General features: G+C 37.3%; 1 protein-coding gene across 1 annotated transcript in view; it reads left to right on the top strand.

Moving 5' to 3' along the window:
* THBS2 (thrombospondin 2) overlaps positions 1-25,872 on the top strand; it is a 32,944-nt gene extending 7,072 nt beyond the window's left edge. The window contains exons 5-22 of the mRNA XM_059841530.1: positions 1,720-1,913; positions 2,709-2,849; positions 3,079-3,175; positions 3,902-4,072; positions 4,907-5,083; positions 5,831-6,004; positions 6,445-6,572; positions 6,685-6,837; positions 7,899-8,117; positions 11,175-11,282; positions 13,024-13,183; positions 14,630-14,748; positions 15,159-15,393; positions 18,254-18,481; positions 18,968-19,239; positions 20,224-20,321; positions 22,572-22,711; positions 23,358-25,872. Coding sequence (XP_059697513.1) covers positions 1,720-1,913; positions 2,709-2,849; positions 3,079-3,175; positions 3,902-4,072; positions 4,907-5,083; positions 5,831-6,004; positions 6,445-6,572; positions 6,685-6,837; positions 7,899-8,117; positions 11,175-11,282; positions 13,024-13,183; positions 14,630-14,748; positions 15,159-15,393; positions 18,254-18,481; positions 18,968-19,239; positions 20,224-20,321; positions 22,572-22,711; positions 23,358-23,365 — 2,822 coding nt within the window. The 3' untranslated portion in view covers positions 23,366-25,872. The remainder of the gene's footprint in view (positions 1-1,719; positions 1,914-2,708; positions 2,850-3,078; positions 3,176-3,901; positions 4,073-4,906; positions 5,084-5,830; positions 6,005-6,444; positions 6,573-6,684; positions 6,838-7,898; positions 8,118-11,174; positions 11,283-13,023; positions 13,184-14,629; positions 14,749-15,158; positions 15,394-18,253; positions 18,482-18,967; positions 19,240-20,223; positions 20,322-22,571; positions 22,712-23,357) is intronic.
* The last annotated feature ends 646 nt before the right edge of the window (positions 25,873-26,518 follow it).

Below are 26,518 nucleotides of genomic sequence, written 5' to 3'. Positions count from 1 at the left end.
TCTTCTTTCAGTCACTGCCAAGTACCAGTAGGAAGTGAGGATTTAGTTCTTCTAACATAGTTTTGGTTTATGTTTCCTGCTGAGATTGCAACTTTATTAATGTCCTCAGAATGTTCCGGTCAAGGCATACTCCATGTTGGCTTGAAAAATATGAAATTAATGATCTGAGAAGTGCTGTGGGGGGATCTGAGAAATCTAGTGTTCCAATGTGGTAGGAAAATTGCATTCTTTCCAGGGAATCAAAAAGTAGATGAAATAAACTGTTATGACACAGAGTTCTGATCTGCTATGTGGTTTTCGACCATACTGTAAATGAAGCTGGACAATTGCTTCAACTTTGGAAAACTGAGAACAATTTTTTGTAGACCTTGGCTAGTTGCAGATGTTTCATAGCTAATTTAAAAGCACATAAAGCCAATAATTTTAGGTTTGGTTGAGAAGTAATCACTTAATGTCATATTGTGGGTTGGTTCTTTCTTCTTTTATTTTTAGCCTTCCAAATGAACAAAGAATACTTTGCTCCTGTTTTCATTTCCTTTTATATTTATATATAATACTTTACATTGTATGGTAAAGCATCAAATCAAGCCCTTAATATTTCTGAAGACTTTTCGCCTTTGGTGATTTGTCAGCATGGAATGATATTGTGGTTTTGACATATATGCTTTATGTCACATGTTCCTGTGCTGATTTCTTGTTTTTAAATTGCTGTATCCTTTGCTTGTCTTCTTTGGTAACCTTGAGCTATTCCAACGTTACTACATCTGGTAAAGAAGTCTTTATGAAGAGATAGGGAAGTATGGATTGCTGTATAGCTGATACCAACTTTGAGTTTCTCATGGAGTCCTTAGAGAAAGTGCCCATGGAATCCATAAGATATTTACCTGATGGAGATTCAAATGCTTAAAAGAACATAGACTGTTTTATTTAGTTATCTATGTGCTTTGTGCTTTTTTATTAATTAAAATAATGCATTCCGTTATGTTATTTTTCAGGAATTTACTGTAGACAGGGATGTCTTTTAAAATTATATTAGAACATGTCCAGTTCTCCCTGTCTAATTCATGCAAAGTTCTGTTTTAATTACAATCTGCCTCTTGGAGGAGTGTTTGGAGTGACAAATTAAATAATCTGTCTGATCTTAGCTTGACCTCCATTTCACTTCAGAATGAAACTGTTTTTATAACAGCTCCTCTGAGCTTAACACTGGGCAGTGCAATATAGAGCAGCCCAGTCTGGTATACATTGCATGATGGTCCAAATTTGATCCAACCATGGAATTTATGGAAGAACAAGGACAATGACTTTCTGCAAGGAAACTTTCTGCTGCCTTTTTCTCTGCCTTGAGGAAATGTTATAGGTCATGAAAAAATCTGAAACCTTTTATGTCTGAGTGGATAAAATAGGTTTGTTTTTTTCATACAGCGTCCTTTTGTTAGCCTTCTTCATAAATGAATGTGTTGCAGTGCCAACAATTTTAAAGTGAGGGCCATGTGAGACACAGCTTGGCTCTTAAATTTGAAAAGGGAAAGCCTATAACTGGAACCAACTGACATCTAACTCCTCTTTTATTCATGGGTATAATAAGCACGAAGCTGTGCCAAAATAGATGTGTTTAAACCCTACCTATGGGTGCCAGTCTGTGATTTCAGCAGGAATCTATAATCTGTGGAAGAGCTTTGTATATGCTGCTCCTCTCTTTCATTCTCTTGCTACCAGCTGAAGTGAACACCATCAACGAGAGCACTGAAATCCTTCACTTGAGCCCCGCTGTGACAACGGAGTACGTGGGTGAGAAACCGGAGAAGGCCGAGTTCTGTGACCGCTCCTGTGAGGAGCTGGGATCCATGTTCACAGAGCTCACCGGCCTGCGCATCGTGGTGAACAACTTGGCTGACAACCTCCAGAAAGTGGTAGGTACCTGCAAGTCTGGAGAGCTGATGGAGGTCTGCTGTGCAGTGCTCTTTCCTTCCTTATTTTATGCTGGGGTATTTAATGGAGATTTCTGTATTGCATATGAACACCTGTTAGTATATCTACGTAATGTAAAGATTGTCCTCTTTTCATTGAGACTAGTTTGGTAGTTCTTGAGTACAACACTTTAATCAAGGCTTGGTTTTCACAGACTGGGTTTAAAAGAGCACGCACCCACACACACACACAGGGGCTCATACACAGGAGAAATCCTTCTAAAGGTTTGGAAATTGAAAGCTAGCAATCCCAACCTTGCTTGCATACTGTTAAAGCCTTATTACCATGTTTACACCATTTATGAATACCTCAGTAAGTGGCTACATGGGGCGCCTAAATTGTAGGTAAATGTATGGGATTTTCATAGTTGAAGTATGATGGTGATGTTTTTCTGAAGTCTGCCCCTCTTCTTATTCTGAATCAGCTAATTATTTCTGAATGAGTTTTCTTAGTATGCCATATGTGTCAGGACTAAAATCTTCACACCTGAAGATAAGCTGTAGTAGAGGAAAGCAAAATGGCTAAGAACAGATTTCCCTTAGTATTGTGTGACTGTGCTTGTACCATTGCTACAAGAATTGCTACGCAGGACTGCAATACTTAAGATCATCTTCCTTATCTGCATAAAAATAATTTTTTTGATGGAAGAATTTAGTCTGGTCGTATCTCAGTTTTGTCTATTTAAAACAGTTTGCTTATAAAATACACAGTTTGTTTTCATTAAATTCTTCTTCCAGTCTGAAGAGAATCAAATTATGTGGGAACTGATTGGGCCTAACAAAACAACAAAGAACCAACCAGTTTGCTGGCAGGATGGTCGTGTCTTTGCAGATAATGAAAGCTGGATTGTGGATAGCTGCACCAAGTGCGTTTGCCAGGTAAGATTTTGGAAATATTCTTCTCTGCAGAAATGGAGTTCCCGCTCAACTGTCCGTGTCAGGTCATATTTACTTAGAGCTTGCCTGGACTTAGTGATGTTTATAAAAAGGAGTCCCCGTATCCATGATAGAACAAATCAAAACATTTCCACATGAAACTTCCCCAGATGCCCACCTTCATTTACCTTTCTGTGAGCATATATCAGTAAATTGATTTCTTTGCCTGTAGGATTCCAAAATTGTGTGCAATCAAATCACCTGCCCAGCAGTTTCCTGTGCTGATCCAGTTTTTGTTGAAGGCGAATGCTGTCCAGTCTGCTCTCATTGTGAGTATTTAGCTGAGGAGAAAGATAGTCTTTGGCATTATTTAAAATCACTACTAGTGTTTTTGAAAGCTCAAAACAAGATGTCAAGGCAGGTAACATCAAATATAGAACTTGTATGTATACAAAGATCATACAAAATAATTTGGGTGCTTGAAGTTACCTTCTGAAGGATTTGGTCTGTCTTCATTGATTGTATTGGTTACTTAGAATTAAGGGGATAACCTGCTTAGCTACTTTGGGCATAAAATGTTAAAAGCATGCTTCTCCCCTGTCATGTTTCACATTTTTTTGCCCATTCAGAGCATAGGGCATATTCTTAAAATGTGCTCTTGATCATGTTCACCATTATGCAGCTTTCAAAGGTGGGGCCACATGTAACCTGTACTCTGAAGCCAAAGTCAGTTTGGACTCAGGTTTTGGCTTGGTCCATTCTAGAGACAAAATGATTTTCCTTCGAGAAGATCATTGCTTCTTGCTTCAAAGATCAGTGTGCAAACACACTGCACACATGTTCATGAAGATCCAGGATTCTTATCTGAACTAACCTCTCATTATATTACACCATAATTCTGTAATGACAGTGGCAGCTTGGGAAAGCAAAATTAGGAAAGGAGAGATCTAAATGTTAAAGTACATGTTCTGCAGAAAAAGAGAAGAATATCTTCTAAATAGGATAACAGAGCAACTTTCAAAGCTAAGCACTTTTTCTTACCTTTTGCTCTGCAGCTGATGACAGTGAGGAGGGCTGGTCACCGTGGTCAGACTGGACAAAGTGCTCAGTTACCTGTGGCTCTGGGACACAGATGCGAGGAAGGTCGTGTGATGTCACCAGGAGTGCTTGCACAGGTCCGCACATCCAAACAAGGATGTGCAGCTTTAAGAAATGTGACCATCGCAGTAAGTAATGCATTTCTTCCTTTATAAAAGGTTCTTTGGACATCTCAAAGCAAAACCAAGTTTAGTTTAGTATGTATGTAAGAAATCCTATATGCACCGTTAAAGTAGCTGTCATTAGATTCTTTGCCAATTTTCCCCTTTCAAATATGTCAAATGTCACTTTCCTGACAAATTATTAGGTATGTACATTCTGGGCTTAACTATATAAAAAAAAAAAGATGATGAATGATCCTTTCTTTAACATTATGACCTAGAGTCTTTTGTTTGAACTCAGTTTGGAGATAACACTTATTTTGTAAACATGATATTCAAGGCTGTCTTTACATCTGCCATTCAATGATTGTGGGACCATTCCATTAACTTAGCTGTGTTTAGGAATACAGTAATCACGGAAGATTTCCTAAAAATATCAAGCTGCTTTTATATTTAAGGTGCTTACAAGGTATTCCAGAAGTTTAGTTAATGCTATTGCAAATTACCTGTGATGTTCAGGCTAATATAGTACCTAAGACAATATATAGCAGCTGAGACTGCTAGATGTCCAAATTTGCATTTTGAATAAGTTTTTGTTTCATTGGAGATGTTTATTTTTAAGTACAATATCTGCCATAATTGTTAGTCATACGGTGGTTACTGAAATTCCTAAGAAAGCTGTTGAGTACCTGAGGTGGCATGCCTCTCACCACATCTGATATATGTCCCATCTCTTTCCCAGTGGTGGGGGACATATATCAGATGTGGTGAGAGGCTCATTAGAAGGCTGGCCTCACAAGTGAGTTTGTATTACTGCTGCAGGTGGGCTGTTTGGTTGAGTTGTGCTCTTTTCTCTGGCAGTACGTCAAGATGGTGGCTGGAGTCACTGGTCTCCCTGGTCTTCCTGTTCAGTTACCTGTGGAGTGGGAAATATCACCCGCATCCGCCTCTGCAATTCTCCTATTCCCCAGATGGGTGGGAAAAACTGTGTGGGAAATGGGCGGGAAACAGAGAAGTGTGAGAAGGTTCCATGTCCAGGTATGTCTGTGCTCTTGAATCAAAAGGAACACAATAATATTCCAGCTGAATTCCCTGTCTTTGTTCAGATCTAAATGGCACTGAATTTCTGTGTTGGAAAATACAGTTTTATCTTATGAGTGAAATAACACACAAGGGTGTTTTGAAAATGAAGACAACAATGCAGTCAGAGGTTTTGTAAACCTTCCAAGTTATAATTTGGCTTTAAATATTAAGAGTTTGAGAAATTTCCATTTTACTGATATGTCTCTGCATATCAAAAATAAACACTTCCTTTCTAAAAGGAAGCTGTCTCTGTACTTGTTAGGAATACACATAGAATCCTCCAATAGTCAGGTGTCTTTGATATTTGTGAATAAAATTTTTACACATTTAACACAATTGATTGCTATTATAATTCTCTTATTCATCTACACTTTTAAACCTTTTTTAGAGACCTTTCATTCCTTACATTTTCACTTTCCTTTCATATAATTTTTCCTCCTTTTTTTCTCTTTGCACCTCTAGTGGGCATGGCATGCTGTTTTGAATTATTGGCCAAAAAATGCCCATGAAGCAGTTGGGTATTTTTCATTCATTGGTTTGTTTCTGAAATATTGCTATCTCAGTGCAAACATCTGCCATCATTTTTCTACATACATAGCAAGGAACTGTCTCTAGTCAGGGGTCTGATGAAGGATTGTTGTCATTGGCACCAGATGTCCCCACTTTATTGCCTGTGATTCTCTGCTCTTTTACATATCTTAGTGAATGGCCAGTGGGGTCCTTGGTCCCCGTGGTCTGCCTGCACTGTCACCTGTGGAGGAGGAATTCGTGAGAGGTCTCGCCTCTGCAACAGTCCAGAGCCACAGTATGGAGGAAAGCCGTGTGTGGGAGATACCAAGCAACATGATATGTGCAATAAGAAGGATTGCCCAATTGGTTGGTATCCATTCTTTACTCAGTCTGAGTAGCTATTATTGCTGTTATCTTTTTAATGGGTAATTATGAAATGACACTGCAGGAATCTGCTAATTTTACCTTTTTTCAGTAGAGGACATTTAACTATTTTGAGTGCTGTTTAGTGGGATTTTATATGTATTTGTGATGCCAACTTTCTTGAACAAGTATGCTTTTCTTAAGTAGGGATTGAATATGCTGTAAAAAATTCAACTAGATGTAGCAATCTGTACTTTTTTCATATTAAATCAATAGTAGTTAGTCTTAAATGCGCTTAAAATCCCTTACTTCAGGAGTTTCATAAGAGCCATTGCATCAAGTGTGATTTAAGCTAATGATCAGAGAACCCCTCTTTCTTAAATGAAGTTTTATGTGACTTTTATGCTCCTTACTTAATTTTCAGTTTTGTGTGTCTTTGCCAGATGGGTGTTTGTCAAATCCTTGCTTTCCTGGAGCAGAATGCAACAGTTACCCGGATGGGTCTTGGTCATGTGGGGCATGCCCAGCAGGGTACCTTGGCAATGGTACCTTCTGTGAGGATCTTGATGAGGTATTGGCTTTGTTTCCATTAACATCAGGAAATGACCATAAAAAATTCATTATTTGGGAATTACACAGCCATCTAATTTGTTTCTCCTTTTTTTTTCTTTCTTCACCTGCAGTGTATAGCTGTGTCAGATGTTTGCTTTAAAGTGAATCAGGTCCATCGCTGTGTGAACACAAATCCGGGCTTCCACTGCTTGCCGTGTCCTCCACGCTATAAAGGAAGTCAGCCCTATGGAGTAGGGCTCGAAGTTGCCAAGACAGAGAAGCAAGTAAGTGGTATTGAAGGGAATTTGATGGCTTTGAGTAAGTCTCATCTGAAATGTGTTTGAATGATGGCATAAGATAAACTTGGGTACCAAACAAAAATGGCTTGAAATAACAAACTGTTGTTTCAGCGTATTTTTGTTTTGAGTAACAAAACACTGAATTTGGGATTGGTTTTTTTAAGAGTTTGGTTTTTTTTCTTTTTTTTGGTTGGTATCTGCACAGTTGTACCAAATGAGCCTAAAATTCCAGGAGCAAACATTTCCCTGCTTTGCATTCCTTTCTCTGAGGTTAACATACCTGTTCTGGAGAATGGAAACTGAAGAATTAGGATTGTTTTTTTCATAAGTATGACACTGTTAATTTCTGTGTTATCAGACATGTCTGATGTTCTCATTCCCTAAATTCCATTGGGCCAAAGCTTATCAGTGGTGAAGGACAGCAGGAAGCAGAAGTGAGGTTGAAGACAGTTTCCTAGAAAAGACAAAAAATGTTAAAGTGGAAGTCATGGTTTGCCTTCTCTTTGTTGGTGTTGAATCAATCTGTGGTTAACTCAGCTTGTGAATTCTACTCGTGAACCATCTGTGTAAGATTCTCAAATATTGTCAATGAAAAATATAGTGATAAGGAAGAGGTAATAAAAACATACATGAGGTGAACACAAGAATTACTTAGGATCTCTTTGATTTAAGAAAATAAGATAGTCCTCTTATACTGTCAGGCAGAACACTGAAGAAAAGAGGTGAATACAATCTCCTTTCTGTTGCAGTTAATTTCTGGGGTTTAATGACATCTGGAAGAAGGCAGATACAGTTCTGAAATTGTTAACCACTTTAATTGCTTTTTAAATTATGTCCAATTTTTCCGGTGGTTTGTTTTAATTATTTTCATTGTACATATTTGTTGGAGTTGTGAACTGCGAGAGCAGTATGATTTACTAACCACAATCAAAACAAAGTTCCTGTCTTCAGAGCTCTAAATAACTGGTCTGATTTTTGACAAAGCTGAGGCACATACAGCTGGCTGTGATTATCAGGTTTCATTGAATATGCTCCATCATTTATAGGTCTGTGAACCTGAGAATCCATGCAAGGACAAGACACATAGCTGCCACAAGTCTGCAGAGTGCATCTATCTGGGCCATTTCAGTGATCCAATGTACAAATGTGAATGTAGGACAGGTTATGCTGGTGATGGACGCATCTGTGGTGAGGATTCAGATTTGGATGGCTGGCCTAATAACAACTTGGTCTGTGCTGCTAATGCAACGTACCACTGTGTGAAGGTAGGTGAAAAAGATTGATAGAAATGCTATGTGTTAACAACATTTTCACTTTTTCCTAAATAGTTGTGAGTAACCCTTTAATTCATGAAGCTGCTGGTTGCTTCCAGTAAACTTTGACTGTTACAGCATGCTCATTTTCTAGGAGATTGTGAAATGTGTATTCACTTAATCTGGTAAGGTACAGTAAGGGATTCTCAAAATTAAATCCAGAGTCCTCTGCCTTGGATTTCTTCTGACTCAAAACACATGGACAATTGTGATGCTTGTGAATGGAGTTAGCACACTGAGCAGGAGTTGCCTAAAGCATGGGTGTGAAGCACAGAGCTAGTGAGAACCAAACAGGGATCTCAGGGCCCAGGCGAGTGTGAAATCCTGCCTGCAGGACTTGTTAAAAGACACTGACAGCCATGTTAAGGGCTAGAGTTCAAAGTGCTGTCTTGAACTACCCTTCCTTTTAAAGAGTTAAGCAGACCACACACTGTGACAACTGGATTCACAGCCTAAGATAATTTTTAACAATAGGAGCCTAGGAGAGGAATGAATGTGACTAATTAGAGGCGTTCTCCTTATTGTAAAGGCTCACAGGAACAGGATGAGAGATTCAGCCTCTCTCACCCTTCAGAGATGTGAAATCCCAGCTCTCACTCTCTCAAGGGGAATCACCTGACCTGCCTGCCCCCATTGGCTCTACACCTGGCAAATGGTACTATTTCAATCTTGCTGCACAGCTCTGCTGTTGTAGTGACCAATGAAATAAGACCAATGAGAAAAATCAGCATCAGGGAGCCTAAAAATGGTGGCATGTAGGTTTAGTAGGGTGTGTCCACCAGATATGTTCCCTGGGACCTGGTTCTGTGCTCATCTGAAGCACACAGTAAGTCCTTCTTGGTTTCATGGCATGAGGTTCCTTCCAGTGGGAGTTGCTCAGAAATGGTGCAGCCTCCTTGTAGCTCTTGTCCTGATGCTGTATGAAACCAGGCTGAAAGCTGTTCCACCAGTTTAACAGTGGCTCAGATAGCTGAGGGGCAAAGGCAGTTCCCTGGATCCTAGTTTTGAGTGGTGGCCTTGCTGATGGCTGAATGACAGGCACAATACAGAGGGGCATACACTGTTTGCAGCAGCAAATTAAGCAACTGGGATGGAGGAGTTTTGTCAGAGTAGCAGGCATGTGCAGGTGTTCAGTTTTAAACACCTACCTGCAGGGCCACTGACAACACTGGATGACCTGCATATGATCACTGGGCAGATGCTCAAGCATTTTGCTAATCAGTCATGGCTGTAAGGGCAAGATTTTCTCTTCTGAGGTTTTTGAGGGTTTGTTTTCCCAGACCTAAAACATTTTTGCTTCTCCTTCTCTGTGTTAAAGTGATCTGCCTATAAATCTTCTTGAAGTTCTAGCAGAAAAACTTCTGCTTAAAAAAAAAAAGAGGAAAGAAATGCAAGAATGACTGAACTCTAGACTACTATAGTGGTTGAAACAAATGCAGACCAAGAGACTAGGAAAGTTTGAAATCAGGCTGTTGAGAGAAGTCACTTGTGTGAATCTGGGCTCTATCAGCCGAAGAGTTTCAGATATGGATGGAAATTTGGGCCTCAAATGTTGGTCTTCCTTACTGTAACTGATGCCTGTTCATTGTGGGTTCAGCCAACTTAGCTGTTGCACTTCATATATTTTTCTTTCAGTTCCTGTCATCAGAATTTGCACATGTTCACTCTTGATGTAACACAAAGCATTAGTTTTGGTTAAACACAACATGCTGAACCCATTCAGAAAAAAAACCCCGTTTCCAAAGATTGTTTAATGCTTTGTGTAATATGTGTTGATCTAATAGATACAAGATTTCATTTAGGAGGACCTCTCAACCTGCCAAAAAAAAAACCTTTAAAAATAACACAAATTTTCAGGCCCTTGTATTCTTTACAAAATATACTAGTTGAGTAATTTAATTTTTAAATACTTCCTTCCTTGAGCTGATAATGATTGAAAATTAACTTACTCTTGTGACTATTTTCTTCCATTTCGAAAATCTTTTTGTATTCCTGGTAACCAGGGTTGAGGTGGACAGTCAAGACTCTTTGCAGGTATTTGATAAAAATTTTGGGGATTTGATATTTATCATAATTTTTCCAGTACTCTTTTTCTTAAATTGTCTGCACTATTAGAACCACTGAAATTTGAAACACCTTACTTTAATATTCATTTTTTAGGGTATGTGTTACAAAGGAGATGTTTGTGCACTCTTTTGACAGATTCAGTTTTGGGTGAGGTAGATCTGGAATGTGAGTAAAAATGAGAACAACAGTGTGTTTTCATAAATGTATTTATTCATAGCAAGTAGTAGAATTGAAATCCATTTTAGCTGTTTTTAGTATTTAAAAAAATGCATAATAAAAGTTTGGCAAGCTATTTTACTTATTTTTCAGTGTAACTTAAGAATTTTTTATATAAAATGACCATTCTTTACAAAGCTGTGTTAAAAAATAAAGAGATCAGTTTGACTTTTATTTTTAAAGCCATGGGAGTGCAAAGGTACTGTTTTGCAGAACACTATAAAGACACTTTTTTTCAAAATCCTTTCTTAGAGTGTTCCCCTTCATTGATGTGTACTACTTTCCATTGCTGTGTAGTAATTTTCTATATGAGCAGCTGTTTCTGAAGACCTTCTCTTGGCTTGGTTTTTTATTTTTCTGGCAACAAAACCTGGTGATTTTTTTCTGTAATCTTCAAACATATCTCATGAATTGTCTACAAAAAGTTGGTGTAAGATTGCATGTCTGTGCATGTGGTGTGTTTGTTCTTTGCTAGTTCCCTCTAAAATTTACTAGAAATGTCACACTAATAGCAGCTGGGAAATAGAATGATTTGCAGCTGCATTTCTCTTACTTTACAATATGAAAGCAGCAAATGAATTGGCAACAAAAAACCAGGCACTTTCAAAAATACTTTGCTGATTGCTCTTGTTTTATAGTCTCTGGTGTACCATATCTACTCTTCTGCCTAAGCAAGTTATCCTGACATAATGTAAGCATAATGTATTGATTATTTCTTTTGGCCAGGATAACTGCCCCCTTCTGCCTAACTCTGGCCAAGAAGACTTTGATAAAGATGGCAAAGGAGATGCCTGTGATGAGGATGATGACAACGATGGTGTTGAAGATGACAAAGTAAGATGTATATCTGTCTGCAGTACATTTAACCTAAACATCTGATTTTAGGGAAAACCATTATAATAGGTGTGAACTTTATTGTTTGGAGCTTCAGCTGAGTTATTCTGCACTTCATTCCCTGAATAATGTGTAGTGCAGAGTAAAGCTGTGTTCAGTCAAAGGAGAGTAGTACTGTGCAGAGCAAAGCACCTGGGGAACCCCAGGAACTATGTTCTCTGTATCGGTTTTGAGTTCAGTTATGTACGTGAAAACAGGTTAATGGAAAGTGGTATTGGATTTTTTATATTGTAATGGGAGAATAACAAATCTACTGTATTTGAAAAGCTGGTAAATATTATATATATGATGTTATTTTTATTCATTGTAACTTTCTTCTAAAACAACTATAAACACAGCCAGTATCAAAGGAAAATGATGGGAGGAAAATACCTAGCCTGGTTCATACTTTCCTTCAGATCTGCTAAGAAGACAAATGCATTTACCTTCAGAGCCTAAAAGATAGCCACTTAGTCTAAAACTGTAGCCCTGTACAATCAACAGAAGGATAGAGGTACTTGGAGAGTTTGCTTCACCCTGGCTTTTCATGTTTAGGATGAGTGAATTGTTGTTAGAATTTTGCTGTTCGTCTTTGGTCCCTTCAGAGGCAACCTAGATGCTCTAGAGCTTCAGATGGTTAAAGCTGCATAAGAACTGTGTTCGTTTGGCCTCTATATGGAAAACTTAAAAAAAAAAATAAATAAAGAAATATCATTTAGTATGTGTATTTTTTGAATTGTAGCTAGAAACTGTTTTATGAACAGCGTAAGATTTTGACTTGCCTCTATAAGTTGCCCTTGATTATATGAAATGTATTTCTGGGGAATTTAAAATATTGTGCTAAAAGAATATTTCCTATTAAATATGGGTTTTTTCTATTTAGCAGAGAAAAAAAGAAGTTTAAAGATTTTTTCCTTATTACCTCCCTTCAGATTCCAGGCCACTGATGTAGCCCTCACTCCCACTGTTTTGGTTTTCTTTCTTTGCATTATGCACTGAGTATTTCTTGTGCATATGAAAAAGTCTATGTGCAATTTGGAAATGTGTGAAATGTAAGAATTATTCTTCTGGCAGATTTTTAAATTAAAATGATAGAAAATTTTCAAAATTCCATTAAAAGGTCACAGGTAAAAGATTTTTGGTAAATGAGAGTATTTAATTTTAACTTTTTAAAAAACTTTTTACATTTTATTATCTTGTTCAATAGAACACAACCAATAAAAAGTCAATACTTGTTTAAATTGAAAAATCAAAATATATTATATAAACTTGAAAATACCAACACTAGTTTGTTCCAAAAAAGTCAGAGTAATAATTCTAGTTGTTTACTTTTCGTTTTTTGAAAGTTATAAAATGCAGCTGAAGTTGACCTGATTTTGCAACATGTTCTGATATTTTAAGTACATGTGCCAGTGATACACCTTTATTTAAATGTCTGAGTACTGATCCAGTTGCTCTCCCTGTGAGATATGGAATGCAATTCCCATGTTTTGTACAAAACAGACAGTGAGCCAGGCTGTCCAGGTGCCATCCTGTTACTGACCCAGACTTTCAGTGTATGTACAGCTTGTCCATTGAAAAAAAAAATGGATTCATATTTGATTTTTGAATTCTGTCCAAGATGAACAGGAGTTACTACTTCATAGTATGCTCTCATGAGTTGTGATTTATATTGTGAAATCTATTTTTTTTTCCTCACTAGGACAATTGCCCTCTTCTGTTCAACCCTCGCCAGTTTGATTATGACAAGGATGAAGTTGGTGACCGCTGTGATAATTGCCCCTATGTGCACAACCCTGCTCAGATTGACACAGACAACAATGGGGAGGGTGACTCATGTGCTGTGGACATTGATGGAGATGGTATGATTTCACTTTTGAGAATTAGGTGCTGTTCCACAAGTCTTTGCTTTATGGCCAGTAAGATATGCTACTTGCTTTTATATGTGGAATAAAATTGGGTCTAGCAGCTCAAAAATGTAGGACAAGACAGAAAAGGGTGAAGTTCATCTCCCCTGTGTAGTATGGTTGCCCATACAGTCCCTAAATAACTACAATTAATATTACTAAGAAATTAATCACAGCATGTCTTTATCAATGTAATCGTAACAAAAAAAAAGTCTTTCCTTCATTTGTGTTCCAAAATAATAAGGGTCTAATGTGACACTTCTGTTGACTTTTTCTTTTGGGAGGGAAGTGAACATCAGAACATTCACACAGTTAGGACAATATCCACAGTAAAATAATCTGCTTTTCTATGAATGTATAAGTATGCAAAACTCACAGTAATCCAAATACACATTTTTTTAGTATGTCTTAAAATATTGCGCTTATTTCCTCCACCCGTACATTCCTATATAACCCCATTTTGATCAGAATTAAGATGGGGGAAAACCACTTAAATCTTGTTCAGAAATCACATCTCTGTGGCATTTCAAATGTGTGAGGATAAGAAATACAAAAAGTTGAAGAATCTAGCTTTGGGTTTTTCTCAATGTTTTAAACATTTGGATGCTTATCGGACTTAAGGTTCTTAGCATTTTGAAGATCTCTTATCCTCCTTCTGATCATCAGGCTCATAGTAGTGCTTGTGGTAGTTCTGCATTTGAAGAAAAATCCAATCATATGTTATTGGCTGAAAGATTATGCAAATATACAGGGACCATATAATACAGGGAAGGGTCCTTGTATCTTTCCCAGATAGATATGCCAATATGTGTTTGTTTTGTTTCGTCTTATTATTTTGTAGTAGATTGTTGGTTTTATAATGAAGCTTCCTGAGGAGGAACAGTTTCTTATGAAAATTTGGCACGCTATACAATTAATGATGTTCTGGTAAAATTAAGTTATTTAATGGTGAGGCAGCTGAATATTAATACAGTTGTTTCTATGCAAAAGTTCAGAAGTTTGAATCTGATGTAGCTGTGCATTCTATGCCATTTCTTAGAATAGGGGAATAAAATCCAAAACAAATTATTTAAAAAAAAATCCCCCACCCCTTTACCTGTTACTCAATGAATAAAACCTTAATGCTTAAGACATAATCAGCCCTTATTCTTCCATAGAATACATACAGAAAATACATACAGAAAATTTTGTCATGATAAAAAAATGGAATTGATACCATCATTGTTTTTTCTAATGTTAATTTTAACTATTTGTAGCAATGATGTTGTAGCAGTCAGAAAGCTTATGAGCCCCTTAAGAGCCTTGCTTATCAGCTGGTGATTCCTACAGTCCATGGCTGTCTGCGATGTATGTTGTACCGTTTTAATTTTTTCAATATTTTGTTGGGTTTTTTCCCCCTAGACATTTTTAATGAACGAGATAATTGCCCTTACGTCTACAACACAGACCAGAGTGATACAGATGGTGATGGAGTTGGTGATCAGTGTGATAATTGTCCATTGATGCATAATCCAGACCAGGTAAATGAATTCAGTTTCCTTAATGGTAACATCAAAACAAGGGCAGAAAAAAGACCACAGGGATTGCTGTCAGTCCCTGTACTGAACAGCTGAAAAGGTGGATCTATATTGCTCACTTTCACATCTCGTATTTGCATCAGATGAAAGAGGACAGTGATGATTGCTTTAATCCATCTGCAAGTAAAGCCCTGCCCTGCAAGTATCCTGAGACCAGATCTTTACCCACTGATAGAAGAATAGGTTGCCATACTAGCTTGAAGTTATGCTTATGCTTTTAGCAGGGTTGTCATTGTGATATTTATCACTTCAGAAGCCCTTGAAGAGAAGGGTTGAGCAGTTAAGTACCATGCTGTACTTTTGTATTGAGTAAAAATAATAAAATTACTCTGTACAATTCTTTTTTGGGGTAGACTGATGCAGATAATGACCTTGTTGGTGACCAGTGTGACAATAATGAGGACATAGATGAAGATGGCCACCAGAACAACCAGGATAACTGCCCTTACATCCCCAATGCTAACCAAGCTGACCATGATCAGGATGGTAAAGGAGATGCCTGTGATCCTGATGATGACAATGATGGTGTCCCAGACGACAGGGACAACTGCCGCCTCAGATACAACCCCGACCAGGAGGACTCCGATGGTAAGAGCAAGGTCATATGAATTTCATTTAGTTCTTAGTATCTGATTTTGATCTTGGAGTATTAACATCTGGTGAAGAGAGACTTCACATCAAACTGATCTCCTTTTGACATTTGAGACACCAGGAATTCAATGGAACTGAGCTGCTCAGTTTGGTCAAGGGTTAGAGCATTAGGAAACATCTTTGACTGGAGCTCAGACATGCACATACTTAATTATAGGAGAAAACCTTTAAAAAATTTTTATAAAAACAAAAAAATCCATGTTTTTGTTAATATTCTTATTTTTGCATTTAATTGAAACACTAAAAGTGTCAGAAAATATTTCAAATAGCTTGAATTATAAATGTCTTAATAAATAAAAAGTGAGCTGTTTCACTTTCCATCTGAAAATTAAAATGGAAATAAAAGTGGTTTACTATGTTTCATTTTGAAAAACAGACTATTTCTTCAGGATTTTTAATTATTTTTTTTAAATTGACTCCTGAGCAGCTTTTCTCAAATTTTCTTTACAGACTGCTTTAAATAAGTCTTGATACATGTCACAGTTTAAAAAATGGATATGTAATTGCCCTCTTTTCCTTTTTTATTTTTTTTTTTTTTTTGGTAAAATATTGTTGGTCACCTCAGACAGTACTTCTCTGTGCTTGGCATTATTTAAATAATGAAATAGAGATAGTTTCATATATAATTTTAATTTTGAAAATGTTTATGATCCTTTAAAAACCACCAAATATATTTAAATAATGACCCTTGCAATAAATGCAGGTAAGCAATTTCAGTTCCAAGTTATACAACTTCCTGGAGCCGTTCCATGGCTGTGCTGTAGAAATTGAAAGCAGAATTTATTACCTGCACGATATGTTTTTATGTACATTTAGAAAGATAAAATGCTGAGCCTTGTCTGATTTCCTGGTAAAACAACTGCTGTCAGGAGGAAGTTTCTGGTTGGTAGTCAGTAGTAGCTCTTAATTTATATAACCTTTCAGTCCAATGATATGTGTCCGGAACATCTTTGTATTTCCAGTCCCTGGAACAGCCCCTTGATTTCATAAATCCAGAATAAGGGTGACCCTGATATGAGATAGTTAGTTAGTTAGTTAGTTAGTTATCCATTACCTGGTTCTTCTAAAGGAAACTACATTGATGTATGGATTAACGATTCAGAAAAAGCATATATTTAATCAGTTTAGCCAGATCCTCACTGTCATTAGCAGCAGGTCCAACAGAAATCTTGGAAAAGGGGTAAATAAAGCCAAAAATTGCTCCCATGCTCTTGAAGATGTGAGTTTTAACACATAAAGATGAGGCCCTGGAGAGAGCTGTTGGATGTGACTGGATAAACAAACACTTTCTAACTTTCCTTGACAGGGAATGAATGTTGTCAGCAGCAACTCACTACCAAATGAACATCAGTTGGACTTCCAGTGAATAATTAGATTCTTCTGTGAATTATCTTTTTGATTTGGCAAAGGAAACAAAAGAGGAAATTAATTCCCTTTTCTCCAGTGAGTGCTAAGACAAGCAGGTGGAGGAACACACAGCTGGTCAGGATTTGGAGTTGTCTATGGCAGATATCCCGGGTGGAAAATGGGACCATTTTACCGCATATCTGAGCTGCAGAGAGCCCTGAGACACTAGATGTTTCAATTTTCTCTCATTACTCTTTTCCTTTTGGCAGTTGCCTGAAACTCATTCTGCTTTCTGTCTGAAAGCTCCATACTTGGGTAATGCTGTGTTGGTTAGTCATGATAAGGTAGCTTTCCATTTTTCTGTGAAACATCTAGTAGTAGGTCACTACTGAATGAGTTGGGTCATTGCTATTTCCCACTGTGTTAATTCCCATGTTCTTAGGGCAGTCATAAACACTGTGGGGAAAAACCCGAAAACCAGATGCTCTGCTATGTGAGGATAGAAACAAATTAGTTGGCAGCATTGGTTTTGCATTAGTACCCAATGTAATATCCAGTGGTTTCTGTTGTGAAAGTTGGAGCCATTTGGGAATTTGTTTCTGTACTTGTCTAGCCAAGTTTTCTACATTATTTTCAGGTCTTTGTGCTATTTTATGCCATGGAGTAATAGAGTCATTGGCAATGACCTTTTTATATAGATGCCTCCTTTCACTTCTTGCAATTTGAGGCAAGTCATGTCTCCCGGTGTCCATTAATATTATAGGTAAACTAAGAAAGCAAATAACTTTTAGTTTTTCTAAAATATTTATTGTAGTTGAAGTGTTGAGCAGAAGCACAACTATAGATGAGCTTTACTTTTTTTGTTCTCTAAAAAACTTCCTGCAATCCATAATAACAAAACCCCATTTTTTCATTCTTCTGAGGCTAGTCCTGTTGAATGCAGTGCTGCCTTTTCCCATGCATTTTTCTGAAGCACTATGTTAATTATAAACCAAATTGTTGTACCTACAAGTGAGAGAGTGGCTAAGCATGTATGCATGTTTTATTGCAACGCTCTCTCTGCTTTTTTTTGGCATTGAGGTGACACATCTGCAGTCTGTGGCATCTTAGATGGATTGTTGCAGAAAGAATCTTAAGACAATGATAAGGGTCTGAAAAATAGTTTAATATGATCAAGAATATATAAATATATAGTAATATATTATATTTAGTAATGTGTGGAAGATTAAGATTTTAATGCTATTTTTTGAATTGATTTGCACGGAACATATTAAAATGTGGTGTTGTATCCACATCTGGAACAAATCACACTGATAATGTAATGCAAGCATTAGTGAATTACATCAACACAGCAAACTTCCAGCTTTTCCCACCCTGATTCCAAAGTGGAGTATAAACTGGGGCTGGATAAATTGCTAACAATTGCCTCTGCTTATTCACTTGCTTACAGGTGATGGCAGAGGTGATATTTGCAAAGATGACTTTGACAACGACAATGTTCCAGATATCTATGATGTGTGCCCTGAAAACAATGCCATCAGTGAAACTGATTTCAGAAAGTTCCAGATGGTCCCTCTGGACCCCAAGGGAACAGCTCAGATTGATCCCAACTGGGTTATTCGCCACCAAGGCAAGGAACTGGTGCAGACTGCTAACTCTGATCCTGGAATAGCTGTAGGTGAGTATCAGATGTGATCATCTTTGGAAAAGTAACAAGTGATTCTGTAATAAGGAAAGGAAAAAAAAAAGTAGATAAAATGATAGAAAAGGTAGGAAAAAGGGTACATAAATGCCCCTTTTTGGTGCTGCAAGCGTTGGACTAGTGATGGAGGCAGTGTATATGCCCAAAGTATGAACAGCTCAATGCTGTCTGTATTTTTTGTCCATTCATCTCATCACTGACTGTAACATACATAAAATACCCAATTGAAAATATTTATGTAAGTATAGTGCCTGCTGTCTTCAATGCCCCTTGTAAGCAACTTATTTCTCTCCAGAAATATCCATGCAGGGAAGTGTAATTACCTCTTCTTCTACAGGTGAAGAAACTGGGAAATACCACTTAAGTCTCCTGCCAAAATACAGGATGTAGCTGGGACTCTTGGGTGTGTGTAACTGGACCCAGCTTGTAACTCAATGCTTTGTCTCTCTTGTCCTCTTCCAGGCTACGATGAGTTCAGCTCTGTTGACTTCAGCGGGACGTTCTACGTTAACACAGACCGTGACGATGACTACGCCGGCTTTGTGTTTGGCTACCAGTCCAGCAGTCGGTTTTACGTTCTGATGTGGAAGCAGGTCACTCAGACCTATTGGGAGGACAAACCCACCAGGGCTTATGGCTATTCTGGTGTGTCACTCAAAGTAGTGAATTCAACAACTGGTACTGGTGAGCACTTACGAAATGCTCTCTGGCACACAGGAAACACCCCTGGACAGGTGAGGGATTTAAAACTTTAGGCCAACAGTGCATGATTAATATTTTAAAAATAAGGGACATGTTTCAAAAAGAATTCCCTTTCACACCTCAATTTTTGTAGATGTTTATCAGTTTTTCTTCAATTCCCTTATTAGTAGTGTCAATTGTAACACATGCTTTGTATTTCAAAGACAATCACATAAAAGGTAAGATGAGGTGTGATGAAAAAGGAAGATGAGAGAGATGTCTCAGTTATGCACAAATCCTTTTTTACTTCTGTGTTGGCACTTGCTTCTTTGGTGTTCCAGCTTGTTTGAATTATACATGGTTTAGAGTACAGTAGCAGAAAAAGAGAAAAGACATTGAAAGAGAGAAAAACTGCTGCTCTTCCAAATAGGGTCCAAGCATGGAAGAAACTTGTGCATTTTGGAAATGAGGTTAGTAGGGCTTCACTTGTGAATAGGAATTCACAGGACAGTCACTGAGTGGAAGTTTTCAAGGAGCAGCCACGGGCAGTATCATCTGAATAAGCTGCAGTTCCTCTCCCTCACTGGAGGCACTCATTCAGCATCAGCTCTGTCAGCCTGGTTGTGTGTATGTGCAAACCCCAGAGTCCCAGAAGCATTTGGACAATACTCTTGGACACGTGGTGTGACTCTTGGGGGTGGTCCTTTGCATGGCCAGGAGTTGGATTTGATGATCCTTGTGGGTCTCTTCCAACTCGGCCGATTCTGTGATGTCATAAGGGAAGTAAATGTTCAATGCCATAACCATCTTCAGTGACTCTAGCTATGAAACTGCAGGTGAATAACTGATCAACACTTTAAGACAGAAATTCCGATTACTTTCACCCCATAAAAGAAATCTTTTGATGATACAGTCAAATGTTAAACTATTTTCAGTTTCATACTCTGCAGAAAACAAGCTTTGGCAGTTACTGTGGTAGATGTGGAGTTACTAGGGCACAGTGTGTTTCTAACAAGGCATTTGTATTCCTGCTGTAGGTGCGTACTTTGTGGCATGATCCCAAGAACATTGGCTGGAAAGATTATACTGCTTACAGGTGGCACTTGATTCATAGGCCTAAAACAGGATTAATAAAGTAAGAAATATTTTTGTACCTCTGCATTTTCTAGTAGCAATGCTTTTGTCTCTGTTGATTTAAAAGCTATGTTCCTGGTTTCATTGTTGTTTCTGATTATAACATTACTTGTGTGACAGTTTATCCAACATTTTGGGAACATTTTATTATCTTCAGAATAATTTATTTTCCTTTTCAGATGTATTTAATTTAGTCTGGATGGTTCAATATTTACATCAGCTAAATACCCTTAAATTAAAGGAAAAAAAAAGGCCTCTTTCTCAATAGCTTTTCTGTAAGGAGACCAAAAATTCCTCAGCAAAACTCAAAGCAAGATTAGAACATGAGATTGCTCCCCAGCCTGTGGAATTTCAGTGAATGAAAATAATTACAAACATGAGCATTGCCTCAGGGAAGTAGTCCAAGGGCCTGTCTGCTTCAGGATCCTGTCTCCTGTAGTGCCTTACACAAGACACTGCCGAAGTGGCCATGAGCACATCTGTAATGCACACAAGGAGCTGTGGCAAATGACTTTCTGTTGAGCCCAGCTGTTTAGCTGATGTTCCAAAGACTGAGCAATAACTACCCATGTCAGTTTTATCTTCTACTAACTACTGGAACTGTAAAGGATATCTTTCATGGGGTAGAGTCAGACCTTACCTCCAAAGGTCTTGCTTGTGGTTATGTGCAGGAGGTTTTCATTTGTCTATGAAAGACAAAGTGTAGACAAATTAGGATAGACTAAGTTACCTGTTTTTTGTAAAGAGAGAAGTTTCTTTATGCTTCTGTGTATTGCAATGGAAAGCATTGACTGATAAAGGTCAAAAAGAAGGTTTATTTTTTTTTCATTCATGTTGCTGTTACTTGCAACTTCCTTTACAGAATCTACATGGTGTCAGACAAAAGATGTTACCACAGGTATCACATTAGATTAGTCTAGCATGGCAAATTCTGTGGTTTGGGGCATTAAATTCCTTCATACTTTAGGGTGTTCTGATAGAAAGTGAATTAATTATTTTTCTCACTAATAAAGTAATAAAACAATTTATTTGTACAGAAATACCAATTCCATATGAACATAAGAGCTATGTAATTTTTTTGTTGGGTTGAATGAACTAATAAACTCTTTCCATATGTTTTAGGTTCCTGATATTTTGAGAATTATATTAAATAGGATTACATGAAAATGAAAATCTGTCATTTTTTTTACTGTTCTTTTCACCATCCATTAAATACTGATCTCAGGGAGCAGTTTCATACTTGTCTTTGTAGACTTTTTAGGAAGCAGAACACTTTTTTTGACTAGTGCTGGACATGTATTTCTGTCTAAACAGAAATCTGCCCCAGCCTAACTGCTGAGTTCTAGGAAGCTGCTCAAGTGTTTACATCCTCATGTGAAGCCATCTTGCTGTGTATAAATAATGTATTGTCAACTGAAGCAGGACAATAATCCCTGACTCCAAAGACTAGTCTAATTAACAAACTATAGCGTAATCTCTCATTTGGCCAGGGAGACTGAGAGCCTAAAAATCTAGACTATCTCAAGGTCTCCCAGGAGAAGCAGAGGATCCAAGTTTGTGGAAATGCAGTCTCTCTGATAAAGAAAGAAAATGAAGTGCTGACTTTCGAGGTCTTTTGTCTCCAGGGTCAATGCCTGAAATACTAAAAAAGACCTCCAAGAACCAAAAAAACCAAATTCTCCTTTTCCAATTTATTAGTCTAGCTCTTTGTGTCCAAATCCTTCCAGCTTTCATTAAGCTCTTAAAATGCCTGAAATCGAGATTCAGCATGTCTCCAATTAAGTTTGTTCGAATCTAAAGGGATGGTTCTTCCAATTTCTGATGTTGGCCCTTGTACCTAAAGATAAATAAATCAGCTGTTCACACAGCTGCAAAGACAGCTTTGTTCAGTGATGTGACAAGGCCGTGTGCTAACCCCTGAGTTCACTGGGACAGGGGCTTATCAGTGAATGCTAGTACATGACATAGTCATGTCTCCTGGAATGAACTATTCTAAATAAAGAACTGGGAAATCTTTTGCAGATGGTGTGCATGAAAGCACTAAAGGAGCAGCCCCACTGCTTCTGATTAATGTGTTATGGCTGCCAGCCACGTGGGTGTGAGATAGAGATGAGAAGTGATCCCTACAGTGAGGCTGGGTTTTCTGGTGCCTTGTTAAAATTAATTCTGTTCCAGTTTTTAGAGACTGTTACCAGCTCTTACACTGGATGCTGTATATTCCTCCTTGTTTAATTTATGTTCTTCTTTACAGAGTCCTGGTTTATGAAGGGAAACAAGTCATGGTGGATTCTGGACCAATCTATGATACAACTTTTGCTGGTGGACGATTAGGTCTTTTTGTCTTCTCTCAAGAGATGGTCTATTTCTCTGACCTCAAATATGAATGCAGAGGTTAGTTACAAAAAATGTCTGGAAAATGCTTAAGCCTTTCATAACTTGTGGAACAAGCACAAAGTGTCTAAATGAAAAATATCCTATAAATGAAAAGCAATCTGTAATATCATAGCATGGCATAAACCTTTGGTGAAATGCCATGAATGCCCCTTGCCCCTAGAATGATCTCAATTTGAATAATAAACCCCAGATGTTTAATAGTATCCGCCTGGAAAAAATGAGGTAGAAATTTCTGAGACTTGCTTAGAATTCTCTCTATATATCCACTGTCCTCTGTAGGTTATTTCAGGATGTCCTGCAGGCAGAGAGATACTTCTGGGTCACCCCTCTTTCAAGAGTCACTCTTGGAAAAGAGAGCAGATATTTTTAATGAGCATATCTGTCTGTATTGCCTTGTCTGAAATGTTTTGAAATACAGATGATGCTTTTCTAGGTTTTTATGTATATGATTTTGTGCAGCTAGATACATAGCTGCACATACACATGCTTCTCTCTCTATGTAAGCACATGTGGTTTTATATAAATGTCCTCCCATTTGTAGGAAAATGAAGTGTTGTGCTGCATCTCTTAAGTGTATCATGGTGGTTGACTTCCTAACCAAAAAAAACCCAATCACAATTAATGTTTTTCTCATTTCTTTCAGATGCTTGAGCAGTGGTTGCTGCATTACCAGCAAAGTACTGTAGATGCTATGCAACCCAGACACCTCAGTACACCCCGGTACTCCCAGTTTCTATTTTTGTGTACCTCCTGTCCTCTCTCTTCATGCTCCACTCTCCAGGATCCTCCCAGCTGCCAGGAGTGCTTCAGCCACCCTTCCACCCAAGTGCCTTCTCACAGCCAGGACTAAAGCAACCTAAACGTGAACGTTGGACCCACCACTGAAGCAAAAGCAGATTGATACATTAGAACACTTGTGTAGAGTGAAAACTTAGCAAAACGTGTTTGTTTGTTTACTTGTCTTTTTTAAAGAATGACGTTTACATATAAAAATGTAATTACTTAATGTATTTATATATATGGAGAAAAAGAGGGGGGATGATGATTGTCAGTTGTTATGTTTAAGTAAGGAAAATGCGTCTTAATTTTTTGGGCGTATGGTTGACACTTCCTAGCTCTGATCAAGACTGGACTTCAGTACACAGAGCTTCTGGGTCTAATTTTAGCAAAGTAATGGAGGGCCACACCAACAGTGAAAATTACTTTGGATATTAAAGATCAATTATAAACATTTCTTGATTCAAAAAGGTGCTTAGTTGATAAGGATGCTTTTAGTAACACTCTTTAAAATTATTATTGGTAGAACTGTCAAATTTGCAACCTAAAGCATTCTTTAGTAGGGGCTTTATTTAGGCCAAACAGAATTGAACTAGAAACTCTCATGTGAAAGGGAAGATAGATTCATTTAAACATCTGAAGTTATCAGTATTGTCTGACTTTCAAAAAATTATTTCCAGTTGCCCTGTTTTCATCATATTCTGCATTGCCTTGTAATAAAGAATATACCATGACTATGTGGAGCAAAATGAACCTGAACCACTTTTCCACCTCTGCTGCAAAAAGCACTTTGACATCCTGAATCCTGATGTGGGTTTTTGAAAAGGTAGCAACGCTGCCATAACTAAATTTGGTAATATATGAATTTAAGGTTCCATTTATAAATATTTTGTTAGTATTTATTGTGATTATCACACCAAGCTACCTTCTCTGATAATTGATTTTATAGCATATAATCCATCAATAATACGTTCATTAATAATGGTATTTTAAAGCTATTTTTGAAAGCATATCACAATATGTAGATATTGTCAAAGCATGGCCTACACTTAAGTATAGTTCCATGGGTTATAGTCATATATACTTTAAAGTTAAATGAATAATAATAAGGAATTTACAAATGGAACCTTAATATATATCCAGTTACCCTAATTTTAATATTTTTGTATTGTTTCCTATGTCTGCTGTATATAGAACTTCTTAAATAATGCTGAAGGGGTACCAGTGTTTATTCTAAACAGATACAACAGTTAATCTGATAAACAATAGTATAGACATGTTTAACATTTTTGTTTTGTTTAAGATGTATGAGCTTTGTTCACAAAAAGAACACAGGCTGGTGTAATTTTATTCATAGGTGCGATACCTGATGGAAGAATACAGTACCTCTGCCTTCTTCTAGGAGCTAAATGTTGAATCAACTTTTTCTCCTTTGAAATAGATTTTGTGGCTATATTAATTAGAAAGGAATCAACAGTTGCTGGCTTTATTGCACATTTTATAGTATTCATATTATCAAATATTTTTTTTAACTTCAGTTTGTTTTGTTGCTGGTTTTTCTTTTGTTTTGGATTTTTTTTAGTTCTTTACACAAATCCTCTTTATGAGGTTTTAAATATTTCAGTTTCTTTTGGTGTTTCAAATGGCATCCCAAATTTCCAAATGGAAGGGAGGATGACTTCATTAAATATAATGAGTAATGGCTGTGTAGGGTTTTTTGTTTTGTCAGACAGAGAGATCAGTTTAGGGATGAAGATGTTAATATTTGGACTGTATCATAATTTTCCTATTCTATGTAAATTATTTATGATGGGTTTTTAAATTTCTTTTTCTTTTTTTTTTTCCTTGCAAGTGTGTGTGAGTGAGAGTGATGAAATTTCATTTTGTTTTGCCAAAGATTGTAAATAATTATTTATTTGTTTACAAGGACAAACATTTATCAATTGGCGTCCTGATTCATTTAGTCAGATCCTCATTTATATATATATTTTTTTTAAGAAATTAATAATAGGAAATAAACTGTAAAAAGGTTTTATAATCCAAAATCTCTTTACCTTTTTTATAGTTACAGTTTTTCATTAAAGAAAAGGTTCCATTCTGCTAAGCCCTTAGCTAAGCCTCTTGCCTTGCTGGAAACCAGTTCATTTCAAGCAAACCAAGAAATCTGTTGCTTTGCTAAAAAGTCACTGACTGTCTTCTCAGTTTGTAAACAGCAGGTTTCCCAGTATCTCTGACAAGACATCATTCCCCATGAAGTCTTTATCTGGCAAACAATCACAAATTTTATTTATAGCGTTGTGAATGAGAAATTTTGGTCCTGCTTCTCTGTACCGTGTCTTGGCCCATGTGTTTGAACAAATATATCATATTTTGCAACTGCTGCTTCTCTGAGTCCCATCTGAGTCATTGGGATTCGTTGGTGTGAGTGGGGATTGCCTTCCTGCTGGAGAATTTCGGGAACCAGTGAATCATCACAAACCAAAGCGAATAAAATACAATAAAATAATTCCTAGCATGAGACAACTTTCCTATGAATATAAAAAACTCACAGGGAGGGGAATTTGAATTGCATTAGGAGAAATAAGAATGCAGAGCATGTCAAATGCCTGTTTTGAGCTGTGAACACAAGTTCTAACTTTTCTTGGCCTTACAAATATCCCAACTATTTGGTTTCCTTGGCTTTTCATTCCCATGAGCGTACTTGAAACATTACACAAGAAAGCTGTGTAGCCTTCAGTACATTTCTTTGTGAGTCCTTTAAAACAATACAAATGTTCAGTCTTGTGGACATCTGCAAGGACATCAATGGTTGACATTATCCAGCTAATAGAGTGTGATCAAGAATTTATTCTCCACTTTCTCAAGAGTTTTGTAAGCTCTTCGGTATGGATCTTCATGAGAGTTTTGAACATGAGCACTTATTTATGGTTCTAGGGGGAAAACATCTCTTTGTGGCTCTAAAAATCCACCCACAAAACTAAAGACAGGGAAATAAAATGAATGGAGATCCTGTATTAGCACTAATAC

Source organism: Haemorhous mexicanus, chromosome 3 (genome assembly GCF_027477595.1).
Source record: "Haemorhous mexicanus isolate bHaeMex1 chromosome 3, bHaeMex1.pri, whole genome shotgun sequence".
Classification (NCBI taxonomy): domain Eukaryota; kingdom Metazoa; phylum Chordata; class Aves; order Passeriformes; family Fringillidae; genus Haemorhous; species Haemorhous mexicanus.
The sequence above is the reverse complement of the archived record's forward strand: the minus strand, read 5'-3'. Positions and strand labels throughout refer to the sequence as shown.